The sequence below is a fragment of the Hoplias malabaricus genome, chromosome 10 (assembly GCF_029633855.1).
Source record: "Hoplias malabaricus isolate fHopMal1 chromosome 10, fHopMal1.hap1, whole genome shotgun sequence".
NCBI lineage: Eukaryota > Metazoa > Chordata > Actinopteri > Characiformes > Erythrinidae > Hoplias > Hoplias malabaricus.
The window spans coordinates 21993544-22019060 of record NC_089809.1 but is presented as its reverse complement, the minus strand read 5'-3'; the positions used below and the strand labels follow the sequence as shown (position 1 = coordinate 22019060).

The window sequence follows — 25517 nt, the reverse complement described above, 5'->3', positions numbered from 1 at the left end:
TCAAATTAAAAATGGACAATATAAAAAAAAAAAAAAAAAAACAAAAAAAAAAAAAAAAAAAAAAAAAAAACATTTCCCAGTTGCAACATTTTAAATGATGTCTTTGCAATATCTGCAATTTAATATAGAATTTAAATGTTTTGCTTATCACTGTATTCTATTTATTTGCATTGTACAGGGTATCCAACTTTTTCTAGAAACCGGGTTTATTCATTTATAGGGTATTAATTAATCCTATATTATTACATATTACATTATGGTTCTCAATATACAGCATTAGTCTAGATTCTATTGCAGTTCTCTTCTTAAACACATCACTTACACATCTGCTTGTGTCTACTTCTGTCTCCTACTATAATACACTACATGTCTATATCTGACTCTGCAGCACATCTGCTCTACCTGTGTCTCGTAAATATTTGTTTTGCATGTGAAAATGTTCACAGCGCTGCACATGGCTGGGATTGGAGCTGGCAGCTGGAAACTGGCTGCTTGCATGCAGCAGTGTATAACATGATGGCAGCATATGGTGCCCTCAGCATGGGGTTCAGCAGTTCCACTGTGTGAGAGCTGGGCCTGTGCACACTTCTTCCTGGCACACAGCAAAACTTAAACAGCTCTGCTATTCCAGACATATCACTTAATATCTAGACTTATCTAGGTTCAAACAGATATACAATAACTAGGATAAATGTAAGGGTGATTTTCATAACATCACCTCTCTCCTGTCAAAACCTAGACTAAATAAAATTTTAAATGAAGAATGCCTACTGAAACTGGGCCTATGTTTAAATACATACCTGAGGAGGTTTTCCAAGACCAGACGTGTATTGCTCAAAACCTGCAAGGCAGGAAGATCAAAAAGAGTGACACTGAAGCTAATGATAATAATACATTACTATTACACTTATAGCAATGCTGTCACAACAGTGAGACATATTACTACATAATACAAGTACTATAATAATGAATGGGAAATTATTCATTAATTTAAGTAAGTTGCTGGTCTGATGGCCACTGATGTTTCATTGGAACAGATAATCAGTCCAAATGATGAAGACACTTGCCCATGCAAGACTATTATTAAAAGAAAGAAAGAAAAAACTAAACTCAAAATACAAATCAAAAGCTAATGGTCATTCTGTACACAAAAGTTAATACTAGGCATCTTGTAATATCACATTAGATTTTTAATTTGTAAACAGGATGACTTTTATTTCTCAGGCAGAACAAAAGGTCACAGAGGCTACAAATCTAGCCTCTTTCATAGCTTCAACAGCAGGCAGAATAACGTTAATGCATCCTTCACCGTCTGAAACTGAGAGCTTGGCTTGCGTCTCTCCATTTTCAGCTCGGGTTCAGTTGTTTCAGGCGATCTATTTTTAGGTGTCACTTGGCACTAACTGTGTCCCCCAAACAGGCACTCAGAACAATGATTTATCAAGTGCCAAATGAAAACCATGCCATGTACTTCAGCAAGATCAACAAACACTTTAATCTTGAAATGTTTTAACTTTTAATGCATTGCTACAATGCTTCTAATGCATCCATCATTTTTAACGTGCCAGTGAAACTGATATCATTCTTTCTAATGATTTGCACTGCTAGGAAAATATCCTTTAGGATTTGAGCAATGTCATACCTTCAAGAACACTTCCCTCTTTATTGTCACATAATTTAAAAATTCTGAAACTAACAAAAAATGATCTGTCAATGCATCATAACGGGATGAACCCTTAAAAGGAAGCTTTACTGTTTTCCACTGTGACTTTGGTAAATACCATGACATTTCAGCTAGGCTGGAAATACTAGATAGGCATTTGCTACAGTCGGCCCTTTGACACAGACTAAGTTCAATTATTTTGGTTCTATTGTGGTGTACCTTCTCTTTAACCACCTCGATCAAAGAACTAAGACTGGGTCATTTGACAGAAACATAACGTCACTGTACTCCAGCCAAATAGTATCTGCCCTGTTGTGGTCCTAACCAATGAAGGACAGGGTGAAAGAGGGCTAACCAAGAATGCAGAGCAACAGATGGACTACAGTCTATAATGGTAGAACTACAAAGGGCTCCTGCTGGTCAGTGAATCTGAGAGAATGGATAGTGACTGTAGAGACATGTAGGTGGTCATAAAGTTATACCTGACTGGGACACATAATCTATACTTGCTTTTCAGTTTTTGTCAAAATGTTTTGCAACATTTGACAAGTAAAGCATACCATGATGTGTTCCTATTGCATTTAAGGTTACTTTTTCTCCCTGGTCTAGCCTGTACAAGGGGTATCCAATCATTTAACGACAAGTGACGTTGTGACTCATGTATTGGAATGAGGCAACAGTGTCTTTGTATTGAAATTTTTAGAACAGGAAGGGAGAGACAAGCTGGAGCATGTATGTGTGACCTTTTCCTATTGCACACTTTAGGTAAATCCAAAATATTGTCATGAGGTTCTTAATAATATGAATCTTAATTACAATATTGGTATGTATGTGTGTGTGAGTGTTCATGCTCCTATGAATGTGACTCACCAGCATCACAACACACCAGTTCAGAATGCCTCTATAATTTCTGAAACTACTTGTAGAACTCAGCATTGACTCTTGCAGCTTGTGACAACTGAGGAAAAAGAGTGAAGAAATCAGTGGAACAGCTATGTGTGAAAATGTAATCACAAATTCTAATCAAATACATAATTAAATCACATTAATATGGTCGCTACCGTCCAATCAGTCCAACTAATTAATCGACATCAAACTTTGATTGATCATAATAAAGGTGTCTAATAAGATGAGCGGTATATTAGGCACCATTTAACACAATGTGCTGCCATTACATGAGCTCCTTTAGCAGCAACAGACTGGTATAATGAGACGCTACTCATGACCTTACTTTTTTCCAGCTTAATATCGTTCACTCCAAATGTTTAGGAATTTGAGAAAATTTTAGTTCAAACGTTATTTAACTGAACACTTTTTTTTTCATAAAATGGCTAACAGTACAATAAACACAAATACTATAAATGATTTTAACCTGGCTAGATCATCTCTTAACATTACACAAACCTCTCCTTGAAGAAACGCACTGTTACCTGCAGCTCGACTTCAGTACAATTTAACCTAGTTTATCTAATCAATACTTTAGTAATTTGTTAAAGTGTGCTTGCTGTGGACTGAATAAATCTACGGGATGGCTGAGGACATGAAGAAGAAATCCTTGACCAATCTTTGTTCTTTTTACCAGCTCACAGTATCCAAAGATAATCTGAATGTTTTGTAACTTTATTCCAAACCCTTTAAGCTCATATATGTCCCAGTAAATGCTCTACAGAGTGGGTCTTCCACATGGGGCAGCTTTGTTTAAAACAGATTTAAAATAATACAGACTCTGATACGTCCAGGCATCTTTTTGTCACTATAATGACAATCGATTCATAACAGGAAGAAAATGATTGTTGCTCCAGTATGTTCACTGGGCAATTTGAAATTGTAAAAATACATTTGTCAAAACTAAAGCACCTAAACCAGCAGCTAAGAAATGTAATTTGCTTTGATGTCCTGACCATACTGAACAGATTCAGGGGACTTTTTCGGCACAGTAGCTTTTTATGTGTTATTTGTCTCAGATATTTTTACTGCTCTTAGTCAAGATAACTTCAGCGGGCTGTTCAATTACTTCCCAGGCTTTTTCATTGAAATAACGGCAATTTGTTCTTGAATCCCACGCATTTAGCTGAAAGTAAAGAGCTGTGTAACTGGGCACTAATTGTATGGACGTTTGTGTGAGTGAACGCCTCCTGTGCTTCTGTCAGTGTACGTGCCACCTAGTCATAGCCAAGTTATGGCGCAAAACAGTTTGAACGGACTGAAAACTGTCTTTCTGTATCTGTAGCTCACCTCAGGTTGTCACTGCGGCTAACGTTAGTTTTCCGTGATTCCTCCCGGGGGTCCTTGCTGTATGAGTTCTGTCTCTTGGGTTTGGGTCTGTTGGTGTATGTTGTGGTGTCTCCATTGGAGCTTTTCAATAGTTCACCTTTGGTGCTGCTGCTGATAGTGGCTCGTCTTCTGAGGCGGGTCATGGGCCCGCTCTCGCTCTTATCGCCCATAATTTCAGCGAAAACTCAGCGGAATATGTCAGAGAAAGAACCTGAAACAGGTGAGGTCAGGACCGTTGGTCATAGTTCATGACTCGAATGAACGAAAGATTCTATTGCAAAACCGCAGGAACTGAAATTCACCGAATCTTCCTCCACGTCGACAACAAGCGCCTTTTCCACCTTAACTCCAGCGTTATTCTCACCTTAACTCCGGCTGTTTCTGCACTTACCAAACTTTGTGTGTGTGAGGGAGCTGTACAGTCAACAACAGCAACAAGAACTTGGGCGGAGAAGAGTGACTTCTCAGAGACAGAGAAGCCTATGCGGATTTTGTCAGACATCAAAGAGTTGACCAGTTCGACTCCAGAAAAATAGGGATTCGACTCATTTTCTCAGTAATAGGAATCCATTGGGATGGGAGTCTATTCCAAGAGTCGATTCAGCATTTCCGATTCTCGTTTCCTAAAAACAAAGGATATGAAGTGCTTAGTGCATTTATATTACTCTGCAAGTCGATGGGATTGGTTATTTAGGATATGATGTAAGAACACTGCAGTTTAAAAATGGAAATGTCTTTGACTGATTATTTTACTGAGTCTTCTAGCATATAATACAAACCTTAAGGCAAAAACTGATTTTTATTGAAAAAGTTTTTAAAATGTCGTTTCTGTGAAACTGTCAATTTGACGTAAATACGGATGTAGCCATACACATAAGCCAGGATTTGATTTAATATGAGTTTTACAATATAATAAAAATGAAAAGGGCGGCAAGGTGGTGCAGCAGGTAGTGTCGCAGTCACACAGCTCCAGGGGCCTGGAGGTTGTGGGTTTGATTCCCGCTGTGAGGAGTTGGTGTGTTGTCCGCGTGGGTTTCCTCCGGGTCCTCCGGGTGCTCCGGTTTCCTCTCACAGTCCAAAAACACACGTTGGTAGGTGGATTGGCGACTCAAAAGTGTCCGTAGGTGTGAGTGAATGTGTGTGTGTGTGTGTGTGTTTCCCTGTGAAGGACTGGCGCCCCCTCCAGGGTGTGTTCCTGCCTTGCGCCCAATAATTCCAGGTAGGCTATGGACCCCCGCGACCCTGAATTGGATAAGTGGTTACAGATAATGAATAAAAATGAGCCACCCTCTAACAAAATCAATAACCCCTAATATTTATAACTCAGTGATAAAAAGGCAAGTAATTTATCAAGTGCATTAATGCATGCATGTGTTTGTGTATTTAACGTAAGACCCTCCCACTCTGAACACTGCAAGCAAAGGGGTGTTGGACATACAGTTTGATAAACTTTTGAACACAATTTCTAGTAAGGTAATTTGGACTTCTAAATCTGTCTTAATTGTACTTATGTTTATATGTGTGTTTTTATAGTGACCGCAAAATATAATATGTCACACTTCATGTGGACAAGCCTCCAAAATCCAATGCTTTGGAAAGAGCACTTGATTCTAAAATGCCTTGAGAAATTATTATTTTGGTGTAGACTCCTTTATGGTATCAGTACTAGTAAAGAATAATCAAGCCAATGTTACTGATTTACCTGCCCTTTTTACACCATTCCTCAGATCTCTGCATGCAGTAAAAGAAACACACCCTCTTTTATCACAATAATGTGTGAGACTTACTGCTACTTGTTACTTGAATGTTGGATCTAATGAAATAATGATCTGCAACACTGTTAATTAGGATTACACAAGAATAAAGACACGATATACATCCAAACGTATCTACGTATCTCTTGTAACTAGGAACTTTAAGGTGCAGTTATTGATGACATGTGTTCAACTGTGCGCATGTGTATTATTTTCATAGAAAAAATTGCCAAATATCCTGAAGGTTGTGGGTTCGAGTTCTGCTCCGGGTGACTGTCTGTGAGGAGTTTGGTGTGTGGTACCCATGGGTTTCCTCCGGGTGCTCTGGTTTCCTCCCACCGTCCAAAAGCACACGTTGGTAGGTGGATTGGTGACTCAAAATTGTCTGTAGGTGTCAATGTGTGTGTTGTCCTGTGAAGGACTGGCGCCCCCTCCAGGGTGTGTTCCTGCCTTGCGCCCAATGATTCCAGGTAGGCTCTGGACCCACCATGTCCCTGAACTGGATAAGCGGTTACAGATAAGGAATGAATGGCTATCATAGTTTTTAAAGGAGTAAAGTACTTATATTTGTGGGTTTATTTGATGGCTTGTGCAGCCATCTTGCTAGTGATTGTTAAGGCATTAACAACACAAAATATGAAATTTGCCTCTTAAAAATATCTGTTTCAAGGGCTATATAGCTCTACCCTTTGGCCCAACCCCTTTTTCCCAACAACAATTGAGACACTCTACCTTAAGCCAAACAGAGGGTAGGGCTAAGGGGTTGGAACAATGGATGAAAAGGGCGTTCTCAGAAGAAATAAAGGTTGTTACTGAAACAAAACAAGGATGGAGAATGCAAAGGACAAGTTCCCCATGCATTTGATTTAAGAAGAAGCACTGGAAGAACAGACACCATAAGTTGTATCTACACGTGTCTCGTGACTAATATGAGACAATATTTTACAGTCATTCATCAGTATTTTCCCTGTGGTGTGTCAGGCCAAAGTTTTGCATTGCGTGCAGGCTGACTTGGGTTTCCTTATGGCACCAGGTTATTTTTCGATGGCTGGAGCATCTAAAATTTAGAGAATAAGAGGTTTCTAATCAATAATTAACATTTCCTCAGCAAGAGAAGTGCAGGCTGGTTTACACAAGCTGCTCCCTGTGTTAGAGTGGCATGAACAAAATTTGCTCGCTTGTATTCCTTTCAGCTAGGGCTACTGTTCACCAATAACGCTACATCCACTGGTGTCTGGTGGCTGCCGGGCCCCAGATGAAAAAGGAGCCAATGGAAGATTAATTCTATACATCCTAGTGGCAGGGTGATTGGTTTTTATGCCTGCCTGCATAGCCTGCGCCCCCCTCTCTTTCTCCTCGCGCTGTCAGGAGCTGTGGCCAGGCTCTGCGAGCTGAAGAGAAGCGCATGGAGAGGTATGGGCTCGGCTGCAAGTGTGTCCTTGGTGCTGTAATGAAGTTGTGAAGCTGAAATCAGTCACTCGGGCACAGCGCAGAGATGCACAGAGCTTTATCACGGGCGTGCCACATTTACTCAGAATCATTAGAGAGCGAAAGCTAGTTTATCTCAGTTGCAATCCAGGCAGACTGATAGACAGTTCACTGGTGGCACCCCATGTCAGCACTTTTGCAGTTCAGTCAAGGACTCAACTCCCAATCTCTCTGTCACTGCCCCCTCTCTCCCTCTCTCACCACAACCCCCTTTCCCAACACTCTCTTCTCTGCTTTGTTCTGAAAGTTTAGAGTAGAGATATCAAGCTACACCTTTTCCATTAATGTTCCCAGTGACAAGTCCTTTTTTGTGTTATGATCAGAAAACCTTTCTTTATTCACTTCACCTAAGCAGTTCGCAAAGAATGCAAGCATGCACTCACACACACACACACACACACTCACTGCACAGGATGTGAGCAGTTTGAACTTAATTAAAGGCTGATAATTGTGTTGCCATATTCTGTGTTTGGAGGGCTGTTTGTGACTGGCAGCTCTGCAGGGCTGAGAAAACTTGTTTGTACACTGTGGTGTTTTGTCTCATGAATAGCAATGGCGACTGGGTTTATCAAAGTACAACACCCTGCAGCTCAGTTCACTTTGGTGTTACTTGGAGCTCATAAGAACAGGCCACACAGATAAACGTAGCCCCTTCATCCACCAAGCCAAGTGTGTGATTTAAGCAAAATAAACAAACCAAAAAAAAAAAAAAAAGAGAGAGAGAGTGTGTGTTATTGTGATCTGGTTGAACTAAAGGTGAGTGCCATAGATCTTCATGTCTGGTCTGCTATTTGTGAAAATGCATTTCAAGTGTTTTAGTTCTGCAAAGCATACAGTAAAGGAGACGCAAATATATATATATATATATATATATATATATATATATATATATATATATATATATATATATATTTTTTTTTTTTTTTTGTCTCAAATATGATTAAATAATATAATTTAGGTCGGTGATTACTTTCATTACTTTCAGAGTCAGTTCCATTTACAGCAAAAATCAGTCAATATTACCTCCCTGTGGAGCAGGAATAGAGCAGTATCCTAATCTTACTTTATGCTTTTTAATGCTTGTCACTCTCTTCATTGTCTAAAATCCTCCAAAATCCTGCTCTTCTGCTGTGAGCAGAGAGAGAAGTCCTAGCATACCGGACTGAGACAGTTTGTTTTTTTCCCTGTTTACAGACACTGGGGCTTTGTAAACATGTTAGATTAGATTTGAGCAAGCTAAATGTCTGAAGAGCAAGCAAATGATGAGGAAATATCCTCAAAAATCTTTTTTGATTAAACTTGTGAACATCACTTTTAAATGGAACTCTGCTTTACTCTGCTCTGTACTTTCTTAGCTAAACCACTAAAGTTTGTTTAGTTGATCAGGCCATGATGGCTGTCTATTCAAAAGGCCAACAAATTAAATATTACTCTTACAGAATCATCAAATCTTTTCTTTTTCTGTGTTAAATTTTGAAATTTAGCAATAGGTCCCTCCCCCTCCAACTGTTAATAGTAACAATAGTTACACAATGATGGTAATATGGTGGTATATATATATATATATATATATATATATATATATATATATATATATATATATATATATGTGTGTGTGTGTGTGTGTGCAAGCTGGATTTCACAACAGTTCTAAAAAGAGAAATATTTTAAACTGGCCTTGAATGAGGAAAGTGAAGAACAGAGTGAAAGAGATGAAGGGAAAGTGTTCCTAACTTGGGGGCGCCATGACACTTAAATATCTGACCCCAGCAGTGACTAGCCTGAATATTGTTGTGGCTAAGTGCCAGATGACCTTAGCGTGCGAGAAGGGGCATAGGCCTGAAGGAGCTCAGCTAAATAAAGTGAAGCTTCAATGCTAGTTCTATACAAGCAAGATAACTATGAACTTCATATATTTTGCAACTGGAAGCCAGTGTAACTGAAAAACTACAGGGGAGACAAGCAGATTTTTTTATTGTGAGAGGGAATCTATCTGATGAGTTGAATAAATTGCAGAGAACAAGCTTTTTGTCAGGGAGGCCAATAAAGAGCGAGTTAAAGCAAGAAAAGATGAAAGCATGGAAAAGAATTTCTGCATCAGTCTTGCTAAGAAGGGGGCGAAGGCGTTTCACATTATAGAGATGGAAATATGCACTCCTTTATCAGGGACCTAATGTGGTTTTCAAAAGAGAGAGTGGGATCAAAAATTAGACCCAAATTGCAAACTTCTGAGGATGATTTTATAGTCACTCCGTCATTGTTAACTGTCTGAGGTTCTTGTTTCTATGGATTTAAGGCCTATTAGTAGGATTTCAGCTTTAATTCCGATTAAATCTGAAGAATGCAGATTGTATCCTGTGTTTGAAGTTATGGGTATATTATTTAGTTTAGGCGGCAGAAGAATATTTGTGTTTTTGTGGAAATATAAATATGAATGTTACTAATGGGGAGCATATGAATAGGAGGGGCCTAAGGACTTAACCCTGTGAAACACCTTGCGTAGCATTATTGGCTGATTTAAGTTTTCCAAGAACAAGAAACCGAAATGTGTTATTAATATAGGCAATTTACCATGCTTCATGACTCTGTGTCCATCACCATTCAAGCCTCAGACTCACACAATCCTTTACTGAGTCATGTGTTATCAAGTAATAGCATTTTTGCTAATCAAGGACTTTTTCATTGTTTCGCTCACAGTCACCTGAATACTACTGGTGCTGTTGTGTTTGAGCTTTTCAGACAATTACCTGGTACCTGTGTTCTTAACCTAACATTAGGCAAGTGAAGGCATCAGAACATTCATTCATTAATTCATTCATTGTCTGTAACCTCTTATCCATGATGCAGACCGCCTTCTTTTTGAGTCAGCTGGTGTGGACACTGTCCAGACTAGGGAAGTTAGACCCAATGATACTTTCTGCTGCCTTGACCACTCAATGCAGATCCTTCCTTTTCGAGGCTGTTGCAGTTGGAGCACCACACAATCGTGCATTGGGAGAGGATGCTCTCAATGGGACAGTGGTAGAATTCACAAGGAGCTTTCTTGGCCTTTTTTTTTTTAGTTTCCATAAAAATTAGCCTTTGTTGTGCCCTCTTTATCAGGTATGAGGTATTAGGAGACCATGTTAGGTGTTTGATGCTGTGTTCTTGCCTTGTGCCCAGTGATTCCAGGACCCACTGTGACCCTGAAGTGGATAAGCAGCTACAGATAACTAATGAATGAATACAAATCCCAGATGGATCAAGTTCCATAGAGTTCTGCCAGGCAACAAGCTCCTAACAGGCTAGTCACAGATGTCTGCCTTCATCATAGGATAACATTTAAATACACATTGCAGGGCACTTAGGCAGGGCTGTAAGTAACTCAACCTTAGTATATCTGCCTTTAGGAAATGTCATTACTTCCTCTGGTGTGGCACAGGCTTCAGTGTACAGCATCTGGAGCGAGACTGACTTGATTAAAAGGCACACTTTAATAGTAAAACCACAAGCCTCGCTCCAATGTTCACAGTGCAGAACATTAAATTGAACATTTTCTTCTTATCGGACATTCATAACGTGATATTGGGAAATGGGAAAGTTGGCAGTATATATCAGAACCTATAATAACTGCTGATGCATTATCTACCCAAAGCAGATTACTACTAATGCAGTGTGAGCAATTAAGGTCATATTGATTGAAGGGCCTTTGATGCAAGACATTACGTTTGTCTAATTACATCTTACTCCAATCTTAAGATATATGTTAACTCTGAACTTCTCCAGCAACAATGTTTAAGTGGATAGAAATTGAAGCATAATCTTAACGTTCCGATCCTAATTATGCTTTGAAAATGGCCATTTGAAGCTGTTCTCTCAGTTAATCAGCTTTCTTTAGCCTGTTGAAGAAAACAGTGAAAGCAATTACTGAGCGGTTTTGGCCAAATAGCAGTTTTTGTTCAGGCATATTGAATATAAATCTTCGGAAAGCTTTGATCTTCTTTCACTCAGGATAGGGAATATTTGACAGAACCTCAACCTTTCTTGCCAAGAAAATTGCTGTAGTGAGCTGGTGCTGGTACAACACAATCAATAATCAATCATTAGGAATGGGTTGTGTGTTTGCGCTCATTACCCTGTAACACCTAAAACACACGCTTCTTACAGAGTCCTTACAAATAGCTCTGTGTCTTTCTCTTGTTCTGTGTAAGAAGGTAATCTATAATGTATATGTCCTGACTGTGACTGTGTATTGTCTTACAAAGGCAGAGTAAAGTGCTCTGTTCAGCGGAAAAGCTCATGCATGCTGACGGTGATGCTGCAGAAACTGCAGGGAGGCCAGCCACACACACACACACACACACACACACACACACAGAGTGTAGGGGAGGATGAAGATGCATCACTCAGCTTAGGATAACACTGCACAGTTGAGCACAGCTGATCAAGACTGAATCACTCAAATCTAAGAGAAGCCCACCAACCAGACCACCTACAAGTATCAAGAGACAGACAGAGGCAGAATGTACTGTGTATAAAAGGTTTACATCTTGACTCTGCACATTTCAAATTCTTTCAGAACTAAAAATATGATATAATTGTTTCATAATTCTTAATGAGCAATTCATAGCAGTAACATAAAATATTTGGCAAAAAGGCGATTCTACAAACAGACTACTGGATTAAGCCACCTCATTTTTACACTTTATCAGTTCGGTTTGCACATTTTTTTAACATTAACTTTTATTACGTTGCGTTAATTAATTCATCTTCCATATGTGCTCCATCCTTATCAGGGTATGACTAGAGCCTACACAGAATAATTGGCACAAGGCAGGAGCCCACCCTGAATAGCCAATCCACCTACCAACTTGTGTTTGGACTGTGTAAGGAAACTCACACAGACATGAAGAGAACTCACCAGTCTCCTCAGAGACAATAACCCCACAGCCCCAGGACTAAATCCACAGCCCCGGGACACTGGAGCTGCCTTTACTCTTCCAGGAAGGCCTTACATAAGGTGTCAGAACATTGCTGTGATTGCATTCAGGCACCAGAGTGTTAATGAGGTCAGGTACAGAAGCTGAGTGATTAGTCACAGAGAACACAGTTTGACTGCTTCACAGCCTATGTTTCCTTTTTACAGCCTAGGGTTGGGCAGTTAATTGAAAATGAATCGAAGTCGACTAATCAACTTAAACTTGCCTATATCTGTTAATTGAATTTTCTTTTAAATTTTGTTTATCCTTTTTTTTTTGGGTAATTACCTGGTTTGTTTCTTTGTTTTGCTGTTACATGTCACTTGAAGCATAATCAATAATATGAAGAGCGCATACCTCCCCCCACACCACAACCCCAGTTTTAATCGAGGTAAAATGTTTAATTAATTGCAATATAGATTTACGGTCATATCAGCCCGCACTTATATCCCCTTAGCTGACTCTTGGCATTGGGCATGGTGACCACAGACTGAAGTATAGCTGCTCCAGAGTGTCCCATTCTAAGAAGATTCTACAAGCTGTGTGAGCTCAACTACTTGATCGTGTCAACAGCTGAATTCACTCATTGGAAGCAGTGTCCACAAAATTTGAACTTATATTGGAGCTACATTAGCAAAGCTAGAGAAGTAAACCTTGGACCCCAGATATCTTCTGCCCAGTCAACTACGTTTGAGGCAGGAGAGCTGTGGAGGCATGGCTTTAAGATATACAGCTGTATAATACAGTTTCAGCACTGCTCCCATTCCCAGTGACCTCTCAGTCTCCTGCAGCAGGTGGCGGTGTTGAGAGGCAGATCTCCTCACTGCCTCCTTGTTCCACGTCCCAAAGCCCGTAAAGCCATTGTAATGCAACAATGCCTTGCACCGGCCGCTCCCATCCCACTCCTTTATATCCAAACGTGAGCTGTCAGCATCCAGATTGAATTTGGACATCTCATTTTCCACCCAGGGAAGAAAAGTATTTTTACAAGGTCATTGACTGAGAGAGAGAGAGAGAGAGAGAGAGAGAGAGAGACACACAGAGAGAGAGAGAGAGAGAGAGAGAGGGAGAGAGGAAGGAAGAGAGAGCGATCCTGCAGTTACGGGTGATCAATATTTCTTACTCTCTCTTATGTGGCTGTTACTGTACACTGCTTTTCCAGTGTAAGTCATTGGCACTCTCTCACTCTCTCTTTCGCGCGCACACACACACACACACACACACACACACACACACACACACACACACACACAGCTCAATGTGACTGTCCCATTGTGGCTGCTCTGTCTGTCTGATGGGGAATGAGACAGGGGGACTCCAGCTCCTCTTGTGATAAATAAGACATGTCCCCTGGCGATTGTGTGCATGCCTAATTATGAATAAATTACGCACACAGACAAACCTGCATATTGTATGGGCCTTTCTGAGCCTTTTTTCTTAAGTCTTTTTTCTTTTTGGGGGGCAGGGGGTGGGGGAGTAGGCTTATTGTGTGTGTGTCTGTGTGTGTGTGTGTGTGTGTTGTGATAAAAATGAGCTTGAACAAGGCCCCTCCACCCCTCCACACCCTCCTGTTTTTCTTTGTTCACACATTCGATATTGTGTACATTAATTCCACACATGACCATTTTCAGTAGCTCCGGAAAATCCAGACATTTTAAAATAAATATGAGTAAATATCTCACAACACAAAAAAGGCCCTCATTCCATTCTTCTTGTGAGCACACAGCTGGATAAACTGTTGCTCTATCTGAAGTGAGGTTTTACACTTTTTCACCTGTGTGAATGCTGTAGAATAAACAATTCCTAAAGCCACACACAGACTCTCCAGAGAAGAACCTAAAAACACACACAGAAATATTCAGAGATGTGCTTTCACTAAGTTATTGTTGCCTCTATGTCCTTAACATTCACAGCTGATGCAATCAAAGGCCATGAGGGAAAGCTTTTAGTGATTTCTTTTTCAGTGGTGAGAAAACTGTCAGTTCCAAAAGTGCAGCTTCTGCGCAAAGGAATCAATCCTTCATTGTTTTTTAATCTAATCTTTGTTTGCTTCATCTGTAACAGACAGTCAGCTACCAGAGATAACAAGTTTGAGAGTGTTTTGAATCGTCATGGGGAATGTCAGAGTCCAACAGGCAGGTGCTAAAATTTATTCTCAGATTTGTATGTTTTTATCCATGTGCACTTATATAACTCACTAACACATTTAGCAGACTGAAAAAATCTCCACATGGGGGCGCCCAAGCAATCAGAAAACTTTTAATATTTTAGTTTGAAAATGTAGTCATTCATTAATTTATTCACTTTCTGTAACCACTTCCTCCTTGTTTAGGGTTGTGGGGGCTCCAGTGGCTACCTTTATGTAATGAGCGCAAGGCAGGGACACACCCTCAACAATGTTCACTCAGGTGCTCTCAGTTCACTTACCAGAATGTTTTTGGACTGTGGGAGGAAACCCATGTAGACACAGAGAAAACACACCAAGCTCCTCACAGACAGTCATTTGTTTGAATTTTCAAATTTTCTTTTTATGATGGATGAAATTATCAAATGAAATGAAAATGCTTCACAATAGTTTGGAGTAGTTTACATTAAAAGACATTAAAAAGCAAGAATAGCTTCACTATGTAGCTCCAGTAAAAGACTAAAGTAACACCAAATGTGTCTTTACTAATCTACCACACTTTGATTAAAGACTTAATGATTTTAATTGTTCCACTTTCAGCTGCTGCTCTGAGGTGGTCACCACACAGTCAACTTAGCACAGGTTTACACCAAGCACGCTTCCTGACACAACCCTCCCATTCCACCGAGACGTGGGAGTAGCACTAGGAATACTATGACCAGTGCCATGCCATTCTCCGCAGCTGTGTTGTGGACATGAGGAGAACACACCAAACTCTGCAGACAACACCCCAACCCTGAACCCACAGGTCTAGCAGATGTGTGGGAGAATACAATTCTGTAAATTAGATTTTTGTCCTAACCATTAGTTTAAAAAAATCATCACATCAACTCTGAGGCATATGGGTACATCAGAAATGCATTGAGAAATGTGTTATTTCACAATTAACAGTTTACAAAACATGCAAATGTTTATTGAGAAGCTGGTCACCATCTTATTGTACATTTTTACTTTAATGTGCATCTGCACACTTTATGATAATACATACATATAGTATTATAGTCACAGTGTCTTTAATATTGTTGTTTAAAAGTATGCACAAAATTTCATCATCATCTAAAGCTTGTTTTTACTGACATTAGATACGCCAATTGTACCATGTAAATGCCAGCTGGACATCAGGCTCCAGGGCTGTCATCCATCACTGCCACCAGATGTTAAACCAAATAATAACAAGAAACCTGATATGTCACTTCGATACTTTTCGTTATTCGTCTTCAGATTCACTCATAGATTGACTGTAGGTTTAGTCATAGATTTGACTTGGACTTTCTTGAAATAAACAATGTCCAAGCTCTGTATCAGTCCAAATATATCCCCTTACCTAAACTGCAGTGGGACAGTGGATGTGTGTACACAAAGCTTTAGTGTCTGATGGTTATCACTGATAAGCTGGGTCTTACCAGGAACAAGTGTAGTCCTTTGTGGGTGCTCTAGGTTTTGGCAGAGTGTGGGGCAACACCATTTTCTCTTTGAAAGGAAAAGCCCTTTAAAGCACAATGTTGTAACCAGGGTTGGGATCTAGCAAAATCCACTAATGGGTTTACAAATTCAGAATACCAAAATTAAGTGTCTGTAGTTAGTCCATGTCACATTTGTATTTAGACAACTGATACATTTTTTAAATTTTTGTAAAATATTATAATATAAAAAAATAATTAACATTTCAGAATTTGAAAAATTCTGTGACACTTCTGTGTTGTGGAAAAACAAATATATTTCCACCTTAATAACAAGCTGAATAAATTAATTTATTATGGATTGCCAGTTATGTTTGCCAATAATAAAAAGGCCACATCCATGTTAATAAAACATCTTGAGGTAAGCAATACTTCAAGAAACCTAGCTAGCATTATAGTGTCCTGTTGAAAAAGCCAGCACAGTTTGGCAGGAATTCCATGAGGTCTGAGCTGATTTATGTTGGTTCAAACACAACAAATGTTATACTTTGCTGTTTTGCACCCAATTTCTCTTACTGGTTTAGAACACAGCAAATGCTGTGGGCTGCTCCAAAAAGCAAGATTTAATAGTTAGTTAGGTAACTTTAAGGAACACTATGCAGTGTTTTTCTTAAAATCACACCATTAAAATCACTGTGTTCCTTCATTGACCTATAATGCCGAGAATACTACTTCAGGCTCAGCACTGCAGACACTGCACTATGTAACTTCTGGAGGAGGGTAGAAAACCACACTACCTCCATCCAACTCTCTTCCCTTCACCTTAATTTCAGGAGAATGCTGTAAAAATTAATTACACTCTACAATTGCAGGGGGAGCTCAGGAGCAAAATACAGAATTGTACATATTGAGTTTTTTTTTTATTTAATTCATTCATTTATTTATATATTTATTTTTTTAATCCCAAAGTTGAAGACAGTCCAATCTAAATTTCCCTCAGCTCTTTTCCTGTTTGGACATATTTGACTTGAGGTGTAATTTATTTTCCTAGTGAAATACTCAAAACACAACTCATACTGGATCAAGCTGGTCATTAGCAATCTTAGGATTAAGAATGAATGCTTCATGCTACCTCATGAGTAATATATTTGGAATGACATTATTTTGTTTGATAAAATTGAATCGTTGATTAACCATAGACTGCAAATTCTTTTTTGATGATCTGACATGAAATTACATAGTGATGTAGGATATATCGGCGGCCAATATATTATTTATTTAGATTTTTTTTGTTATTGATATTTGTCTGATATTGGAGTTTTAGCCGATATTGCAACCGATAATTTGGTGCCTCCACGCTGACGCCTGTAAATACACTACTATGTCGGCCCTGTGGATGTTTTTACAGTTTCTACAGAGAAAAGTTTTTTCAAAAAGTACATTTTCAATGGTGAAAACTAATTTAAAATATCAGCATCGCTCAGTACACGAACACCAATATACTGGTATAAACACACACACACCGCAGGTTAAATGACAGAAAAATACTCTCAGCCACCACAGTGCACGGGCCATTCTTATATAAAACACATGAAAACGGATATAGAGTCATTCAGCGTCTTAATTTATTACTGAAACACGATGATAAATGATTACAAACACTGGCTCAAACTCTCCCTCTCCCTCACACTCTGAGCGGCTTCATGCCGCTCTCTCCCTCACTCTCCAAAACAAATCCGGTTCTGCACTAATTAGCGCCCCTCTAGAAACATTCATGTGGAACCAGCAGTAAAGTTTGATGAAAACATAGATGAACTACAACTAATAAACTTAAAAGATAAAGTTAAAAAGTACAGAAATGTACCGATACAGAAGAAAAGGTTTGTCATATGACAACAAATGATGAAATATTTTGCTTTATTATAACAATATCGATTATTAATATTGGCATCGCCTACTACTAGGAGCTAATTATTGTTATTGTATTGGCCCAAAAATTCAAAATCGGCGCATCCCTAAAATTCAGCACATACTAATTTTTTAAAGTATTTTGCTGAATCATGGTTGTAACAAAACAGGCAATAGTTTTTTGTTTGCTTTTGTTTTTTGTACCAATTGAAAAGGCCAGCTCGATGTAGCTAAGCTATGTAATAAATGTGCTATCAGACAAAATTACTTTAAAATATTTAAAAGCTAAAGCTAAGTGTTTTCATTCTCTCATGTATGAAAATTTTTGTGATCAAAAAATAAATTGTGATGTTTTCCATAGTGATCTCTGCTATTTACCTCTGTGTTTTACACAGTACACATCATCTTTCATTAATATTCAGTCGAATTGAGAGGTTGTTACAGTTTAAGATAGACTGAGTATCACAAGGAAATTAGAAGCTAATCCACTTGAATAAAAAATGTGAAAGTCAAAGGAAAAGAAAAAAGAAATGAAATGATTATTAAAAAGTAGAGGAGATGAGAATCCTAACCAGTAAGACCTGGCCAGTAAAAAAATGCCCTCATCAGATAAACAGTCCTTAAAGCTTTTTAAAACAAGCTCTAGGTTACAGGTGTTCTGTTCATTCTTGTTTAGTGAGAAGACAACTCAACGCAATGAGTTGCGTCTTATAAGGTGTTACTGAAAAAAAAGAACATTGAAGAACATTGGCCAAACAGAAAACCATTTCTATTAAATGAAAAAAGCTGCTGATATTCTTGGAAGAGTGGACTAGGCACCCCAGGCCTTGCATTCATTCATTCAATCATTCATTCCAGTGGCATAGATTTACCAGTTTATTTTCTTTTCCTTTGCGCCGTGATAAAACCACAGTGTAAGAGAATAGTTTGTTGTGCAGTTAATTTCCAAACCTTGTTATTAATAGCTACAGATGATTTTAGCCTGCTGACAACAGGGAAAGGCACAGCCAATCACACTGGTCATATGTGTTACAAGGACTCAAGCAGAGAATGTGATTTAACCCTTTCTGCACCTCTAGGTTAAAGAGATGTTGACAGATCTTTTTTTTTTATTTTTTTTTTTATATATTCATCAATTCATTATCTGTAACCGCTTATCCAGTGTCATGGTGGGTCCAGAGCCTATGCACAATCACTGGGCCAAAGGCAGGAACACGCCCTGGAGGGGGTGCCAGTCCTTCACAGGGCGATACACACTCATACATTTACTCACACCTACAGACACTTTTGACTTGCCAGTCCACATACCAACGTGTGTCTTTTGGCCATGGGAGGAAACCGGAGCACCCGGAGGAACCCCCCGCAGACACGGGGTGAACAAACTCCTCACAGACAGTCACCCGGCGACTCAAAAGTGTCCATAGGTGTGAGTGTGAGTGAATGTGCTTGGCCCTGTGAAGGAGTGGCGCCCCCTCCGGATAAGCGGTTACAATTAGTGAATGAATGAATGGAAGAAAGAAATGGAAGAAAACCAGTCAGTGAGACAAAGGTTGTTTCTCAGAACAAAGTACATCAAGTTCGAAAATTTGTACTTGTTAGTATACTTGGCAAGTGTGACTCGCGAGGATGGAACTCCTCAGGATGGAAGGACGCTGTGGTTGTTGTGTAATTGGAACACCAATGTACTTGATGAGTCAGTGTCTCAGTGGCTGGAAAAAACATCTCGCTGAGGTTGGTGTGAAATGCACTCTGACATGTTGGATTCTCTCAAGTATACAGAAGTCATGTCCCAGTGCATCCTCGAAATTACAGATGGAGCAAGTACCTGGCTGTACTTGGCTAGATTTGGACTTCTAAATGGAACAGTACTTGGGCTGCAATACGAGAACGAACACACAAGAACGCATATTGAGAAACAGCTAAACCATACAATGACCCAACAAACACAGAGTCACAGGAAAACAAAAAGAATATGGTTCAAAGGACCAAGCCAGAAACAAAACCAGACCAAACCAAGACAGAAACAAGGAGGGAGCAGGGACCAACTGTGACAAAAGGAATAGAAACATTACAAATTTGTAAATGCTTTACAGTTCAAATATATATGAAAATAATAATAAAAAAAACTGAAATTACTTTATTTAGGGAAAAAAATAAGGGGGCAAAAATGTATTTATTATTATTTTTAATGTAATTAATTAATTAATTAATTAATTTATTAAATTATTTTAATTTGAGTATTTATAAAAAATTAAAATAATTAAAAATATATATTTAAATACCTCTCATACGTTTTGGTAATGCTTCTTTCTTTGCTTGTGGAAACTGGTTAACAACACCCTTAGTTTATAGAAAAAATATCACTCACTGAAGTCTGCATGTTAACTGTGATTAACTGTTGATAAACCTGGCCAAGATACTCAAAGATTTACTGTTTGAGTTTGGAGATCATAGGTAAGCCGGTATTTTATGATTATATTCAACATACACATGGTTGCTTTTTAAGTGGTGTTTAATGGCGATTCATGTCATGGTCTTTGCACTGCAAAACCTCTTTTCTTGAAGTGAAGGAGCCCATTGAATGCTACTGATACACCATTAATTAACACATGTGTCTTTAAGCTATTGATTGATGAGACACTAAGGAAATCCCTTTAACTATTAGACTTTAACTATAATTATGTTCCTGATTTAATCATTCATTCTACACCACTGAGCCCAGAAACTACTAAAAATATATCTTATAGCAAATGGTACAGGGACAGAGGCTTAAATCTGAACATGGCCCAGCAGTCAAGGGCACAGCAAGTCCTAGCCTTACGTAAGTGCAGCCCATTCTCTGGCATAAGGACCTGGCCCACTTAATGCATTATGCAGATAATAGGTCTGAGAGAGGGAGACGGTGCTTGGCTGCTGAATTCTGCCTGTCTTCAGCACAAGCATATAATCAGCTCTGTCCATACACACACACACACACACACAGCAATAGTGTTTCCCTTACAACCCACCCCAATCATAATGCATATATCAGTGGCAATTTGCCAATATCCAACATTGTTCCACCTTAAATGGTCCCTTTTTCTACAGTCTATTCATCCAAAAGTTTGTACAGACAAACTTTCTCTGCTTCTCTCACTCTGTACCTGTCTCTCTCTCTCTCTCTCTCTCTCTCTCTTTCACACACACACACACACACACACACACACAGTGAGTTATATCTGCTGAGTAAGGTGGAGACGTCTCTTATTGAGAGTGCCACCTGAGAAGACAGCAGGCAGACGGCCAAATTAAGATGCAGGAAATACAGCAGTAAAATGACTCTCTGCCCTACAGTGAACAATAAGAGTTTCCTAATGGAAGAGGCACAAAACAGAAATATGGACCTGTGAAAATGTTAGGGATTGACTAATTACAGAACAGTGTTAATGTTCTGTAAACACATGACATAGAAAATGTTAGTATAACACATATACATTATATATTTAATTCATTGTCTGTAAGTAATTAGGGACACTGGAATAATTGGGTTCAGTGCAGGAACACACTGGATGTGGCACCAGTCCAGCACAGATACAGAACACTATAATTAATGTAAGAATGTTGTTAAAGTGTTTGTAAAACAGACACAGAACACTTTAATCCATTTCTGGACACAAGAATGAGCAAGTGTTACAACGTGCTCTATGGTATCGTGGTGCCTCCAGGCAACATAGCCTATTTTAGCTTTTTAAAATAATAAGAGACACACATTTAATTGGTCAGTGCTAACACAGGGAGGAGAACTCAAATGTAAACCAATGAAAATGTAAAAAAAAAAGTAGTCACATTTGGGTCCATTTGCTCCCTATTTCAGCACATGACCATCTCACACAGCCCCATATTTTATTCTAAAGAAAAGTGCATTTTTCTCTTATTTTCAGATAATCACATACAAAAAATTTGAACTGCCTTCAGTGGTAAGTAAAGAAATATTTTCTAAAATGTTTAAATAACACGTCATCAAACGTCATTCGAAAAAAATTACAAAAAAACGAATGTTGCCCTGAGGCAACACTATACCATAATGGAATATCATAAGGCAATACCAACATACAATACCGGGCCGCACGGTGGCGCAGCAGGTAGTGTCGCAGTCACACAGCTCCAGGGGCCTGGAGGTTGTGGATTCGATTCCTGCTCCAGGTGACTGTCTGTGAGGAGTTGGTGTGTTCTCCCCGTGTCCGTGTGGGTTTCCTCCGGGTGCTCCGGTTTCCTCCCACAGACCAAAAACACAAGTTGGTAGGTGGATTGGCAACTTAAAAGTGTCAGTGGGTGTGGTGTGTGTCTGTGTTGTGTGAGTGTAAGTGAATGTGTGAGTGTGTCTGTGTTGCCCTGTGAAGGACTGGCGCCCCCTCCAGGGTGACCAAGATTTTGTAATACATTAATAAGAATATGTATTTATATATGCTGTATGTGCAAAAGTTGTGATTTAATGCAGGAGATGGATCCACGTGTTTTCTATGGAACTTCCAAAAGGTATAAAGAACAGGTGGTACAGCCAGTTGATGAGAGTGAGGATGAGGTATCACATAGCGATGAGGAAAGTTAGGATGATGAAGTCATAGTGGCCATCCGGCAGGGAGAGAGTGAGGATGAAGATGAAGATAGAGGTGAGGATGAAGACGGAAGTACCACATTGGTAGAAAATCAACAGGAAGCAGATCAGAGTGAGAATGAGGAACTTGGTGATGATGAAAATGGAGGTAAAGCAGCAGGCTTGATAGAGTATGATGATTTATAAATTCATTACAGTACATGTCTTTGATAGGCGATTAAAAACCCCTGTAGAACCGTGACCATCAATGCTGGTTTGCTTTGATCAGATAGCTCACTGGCCAGTTTGAGTTGAAAAAAAAAGGGTGATGCAAATACCCAGGCGGTTCAGGCATTGTAAAAGTGCAGTGCTCAAAATGTGCTTAACTACCTGTGTTTCTGTTGAAAGGAATTGCTCCCTCAACTTTCAAAAGCAGTACGGCTGTTGTGTATGCACTTGTGTACAGGTCCTTGTGTGTGTATAGAAATAGATGTTTTCAGTAAATATCTATCATTATATATATATTATTATATATCGTTTCTGCATGACAATATCAAATGTTTTGATATATCCGTGATGATGCAATGTTGCCTTGAGGCAACAAACTTTTAATTAATTAATAAAATTAAAAATAATTAAAATATGTATTAATATGTATTGTTATAGTGTCTAATTTTAAGCAGGAATAGCATCACAAATATTTTTTTCCTATTTGACATCATAATACATATCATAGAGGGTTAAAAGATCCCTAAATCCATGTATAAACATGTAGATTTGTGAAAATGTTAGTAAATATTAGCACAAGCAGAGGAGTCATGTAATAAATACAAAGAAAGGATACATCATAAACATGCAAATGAACATAGAGACTTGAGTCAGCGATGGGAATGTGTTGATATCAGCCCTATAATTAATTTGTCAGCATAAACCTGCATAAATGCACTAAAATAAACATCAACAATTTTACAACTGTAAAAGTTTTGTTTAAAGAAGGATCAGTCAGTAACATCCGTCCCTGCCCTGTTTCTCTCTCTGTCCATATACTTTTATTATTATTTATTATTATTATTTATTCTTGCGTCCTCCTCTGCCCCTCGCCAGTAACTGTTCCCAGATATAGCCATAACATTAAAACCACCTAAATATTTCCTATTGACCATATAGATGTACTTTGTATTTCCACGATTACAGACTGCAGTCCATCTGTTGCTCTGAATACACTATTAGCCCCTTTTGACCCTGTTGTTTAAAGGCCAGAACCACCACAGAGTGGCCATCGTTGGGGGCCTGCGGTGACTCTGACATATGTGCGCTCTCTGATGTCATATAACTATGCCATTTTTTAAAGTGGTATGAAATAGTAAGCAACCTTTTAGACTATACTGGTGTTTTTGGGGAGGTTTAAACGAGCACAAGACAGTATAAAAACAGCAGTTGTCATGCCCTGACCGTCTTATCTGTTGTTTCCACCATGTGCTCACATAGCACATGGCTCTTGGTTGTTGTTGTTATCTCTGCCCTAGTCCCGACTTAGTTCCTCCTCCTCGTCAGTGTCTCCTTTGTAGTCCTAGTTATCTGATTCAGGTGTCCCTTGTCTGTGTTGTTTATATAAGTTCCTGTGTCTCACTTCCTGTTGTTCGGTTTGCCCTCCACCTTCGTTTTGTGTTTTCCAAGTCTGTCTCTGTTTTGTTATATTTTGTTTAAATAAAACTCCATTGTGTTTTAGCGTCTGCGTCCGCCTCTGTCAGTCCGCCTCAGTCCTGACAGCAGTTTATGTGCAGCTTCAAAGTTTGGTTCATGACAATGTGGCACTGTGAGGCTTTCAGTTCAAATTTCCCTAGTGTGACGTTACAATAAGGGAGCCATCCAAACGGTTTGTAGAAGCATATGATTCCTGACACCAAACTCTTTCAACGGACTCAAAGAAAACAGATTGATGGGTTTTTCCATGCTTGGAAGGAGCAGTAGAGACCCAAGTGGAAATACAAAAACATTCAAAAATGAGTTTTGTCCCCTTTAATAGACAACGAATGGCAATTATGATCCAGAACTTAGGGTCCACAGGCATTAGGCTGGATACTGTACTGTTAACTTTAGATACAGTTTGGACCTGATAAGATCTACATTCCCAATTTTATCAGCAAAGAACACATTGGCTACTGGTAAACCAAGCAAATATTTTTAAAAATCATAACCCCACGATGACTATTGACTGGGTATCAATGTATGTTGGCTGTGAGGAGAACCTGATGAAAAATTCATTGCAAGGTTTAAGCAGATGTTCACCTCCCTGCTTCACCTTTCTAATTCAGACTTTCTATCCTGAAATAAACTTGACTTGATAAACCTCGTCACCAGCATGACTCTTTAATCCTATACACTCTCATGCAGAAGAATGGAAGTGTGCTGTGTGTTCTAGTGAGCACTAGGACTGCTCTGAGCAACAGTGTCTTTCCTCCCTGTCTCCTGAACTCTCTGTGTGTGTGAGAGAGAGAGAAAGAGAGAGAGAGCTGGTGTGTGCTGACAGCGGGCCCTCAGCAAGCCGTGGGCCTGTTGGCATGAAGAGAGTGATCAAGCAGAGACGAGTGCCAGCATCATTCTCTCTCTGTCTCTCACAAAACCTAACAGAGAGAGAGAGAGAGAGGGAAAAGGTGTATGTGTGTGAAAGAGAGACAGAAAAAGCATGAGAGAGAATGTGAGACAGTGAGAGAGACAGAAATAGAGAGAGAATGAGCAAGATTGAGAGAGACAGAAAGAGAGAGAGAGAAAGAGAGAGGTAACACTGTTAGAAGAATGGTATGTAAAAGCAGGTAGAGTAAGATGCAGAAGTAGAGGAGGAGAACTCAGCTGTGTGGGGATCAACACTCTTTTATAAAACAACACATTAGAACAGCGAGGACGCAGCAGAAAGATGACTCCACCACTGAAGCTGTCCTCAGAGATCCTGAGCTTTCAGACAGCCAAGCCCAGACACTGCTTTATTTATCTGTACCATAATGAAATAAATATGGAAGCTTCCTGTTCCTCTCGACGCTGCACTGGCTGTAGGTTATACACAGTTCTGTAGAGAAACAGAGTATAACTCTATCATTTTGTTCAAGTTATTGGTGTTGAATTTGCCATGTGCTTTGGAACAGAGCCTATTCCCAATAAAAATAAGTAAATAAATAAATAAATAAAATCAGAGACTGCAACCCAATCCATAGCTTACAGTAATGCCCTCACTGCTGCCTCACTTACAGCCAACATATCATTGCTTTTGGAGGAAAGAAACACCCGTAACATTCAGTGGAATGTTGTAATGCAATTAT

General features: G+C 39.2%; 1 protein-coding gene across 2 annotated transcripts in view; it reads right to left on the bottom strand.

Moving 5' to 3' along the window:
• The window catches only part of dgat1b (diacylglycerol O-acyltransferase 1b), a 108029-nt gene that overhangs the window by 14987 nt on the left and 67525 nt on the right, over positions 1-25517 (bottom strand). The window contains exons 2-5 of one of the 2 annotated variants that reach the window (XM_066683965.1): positions 4329-4560; positions 3899-4148; positions 2534-2621; positions 801-841 (exon numbers count right to left, since the gene is read on the bottom strand). In XM_066683965.1, the coding sequence (XP_066540062.1) occupies positions 801-841; positions 2534-2621; positions 3899-4107 (338 nt within the window). In that variant the 5' untranslated portion in view covers positions 4108-4148; positions 4329-4560. Of the gene's footprint in view, positions 1-800; positions 842-2533; positions 2622-3898; positions 4561-25517 lie in introns of both variants that reach the window. The other variant, XM_066683966.1, reaches the window with a different exon arrangement.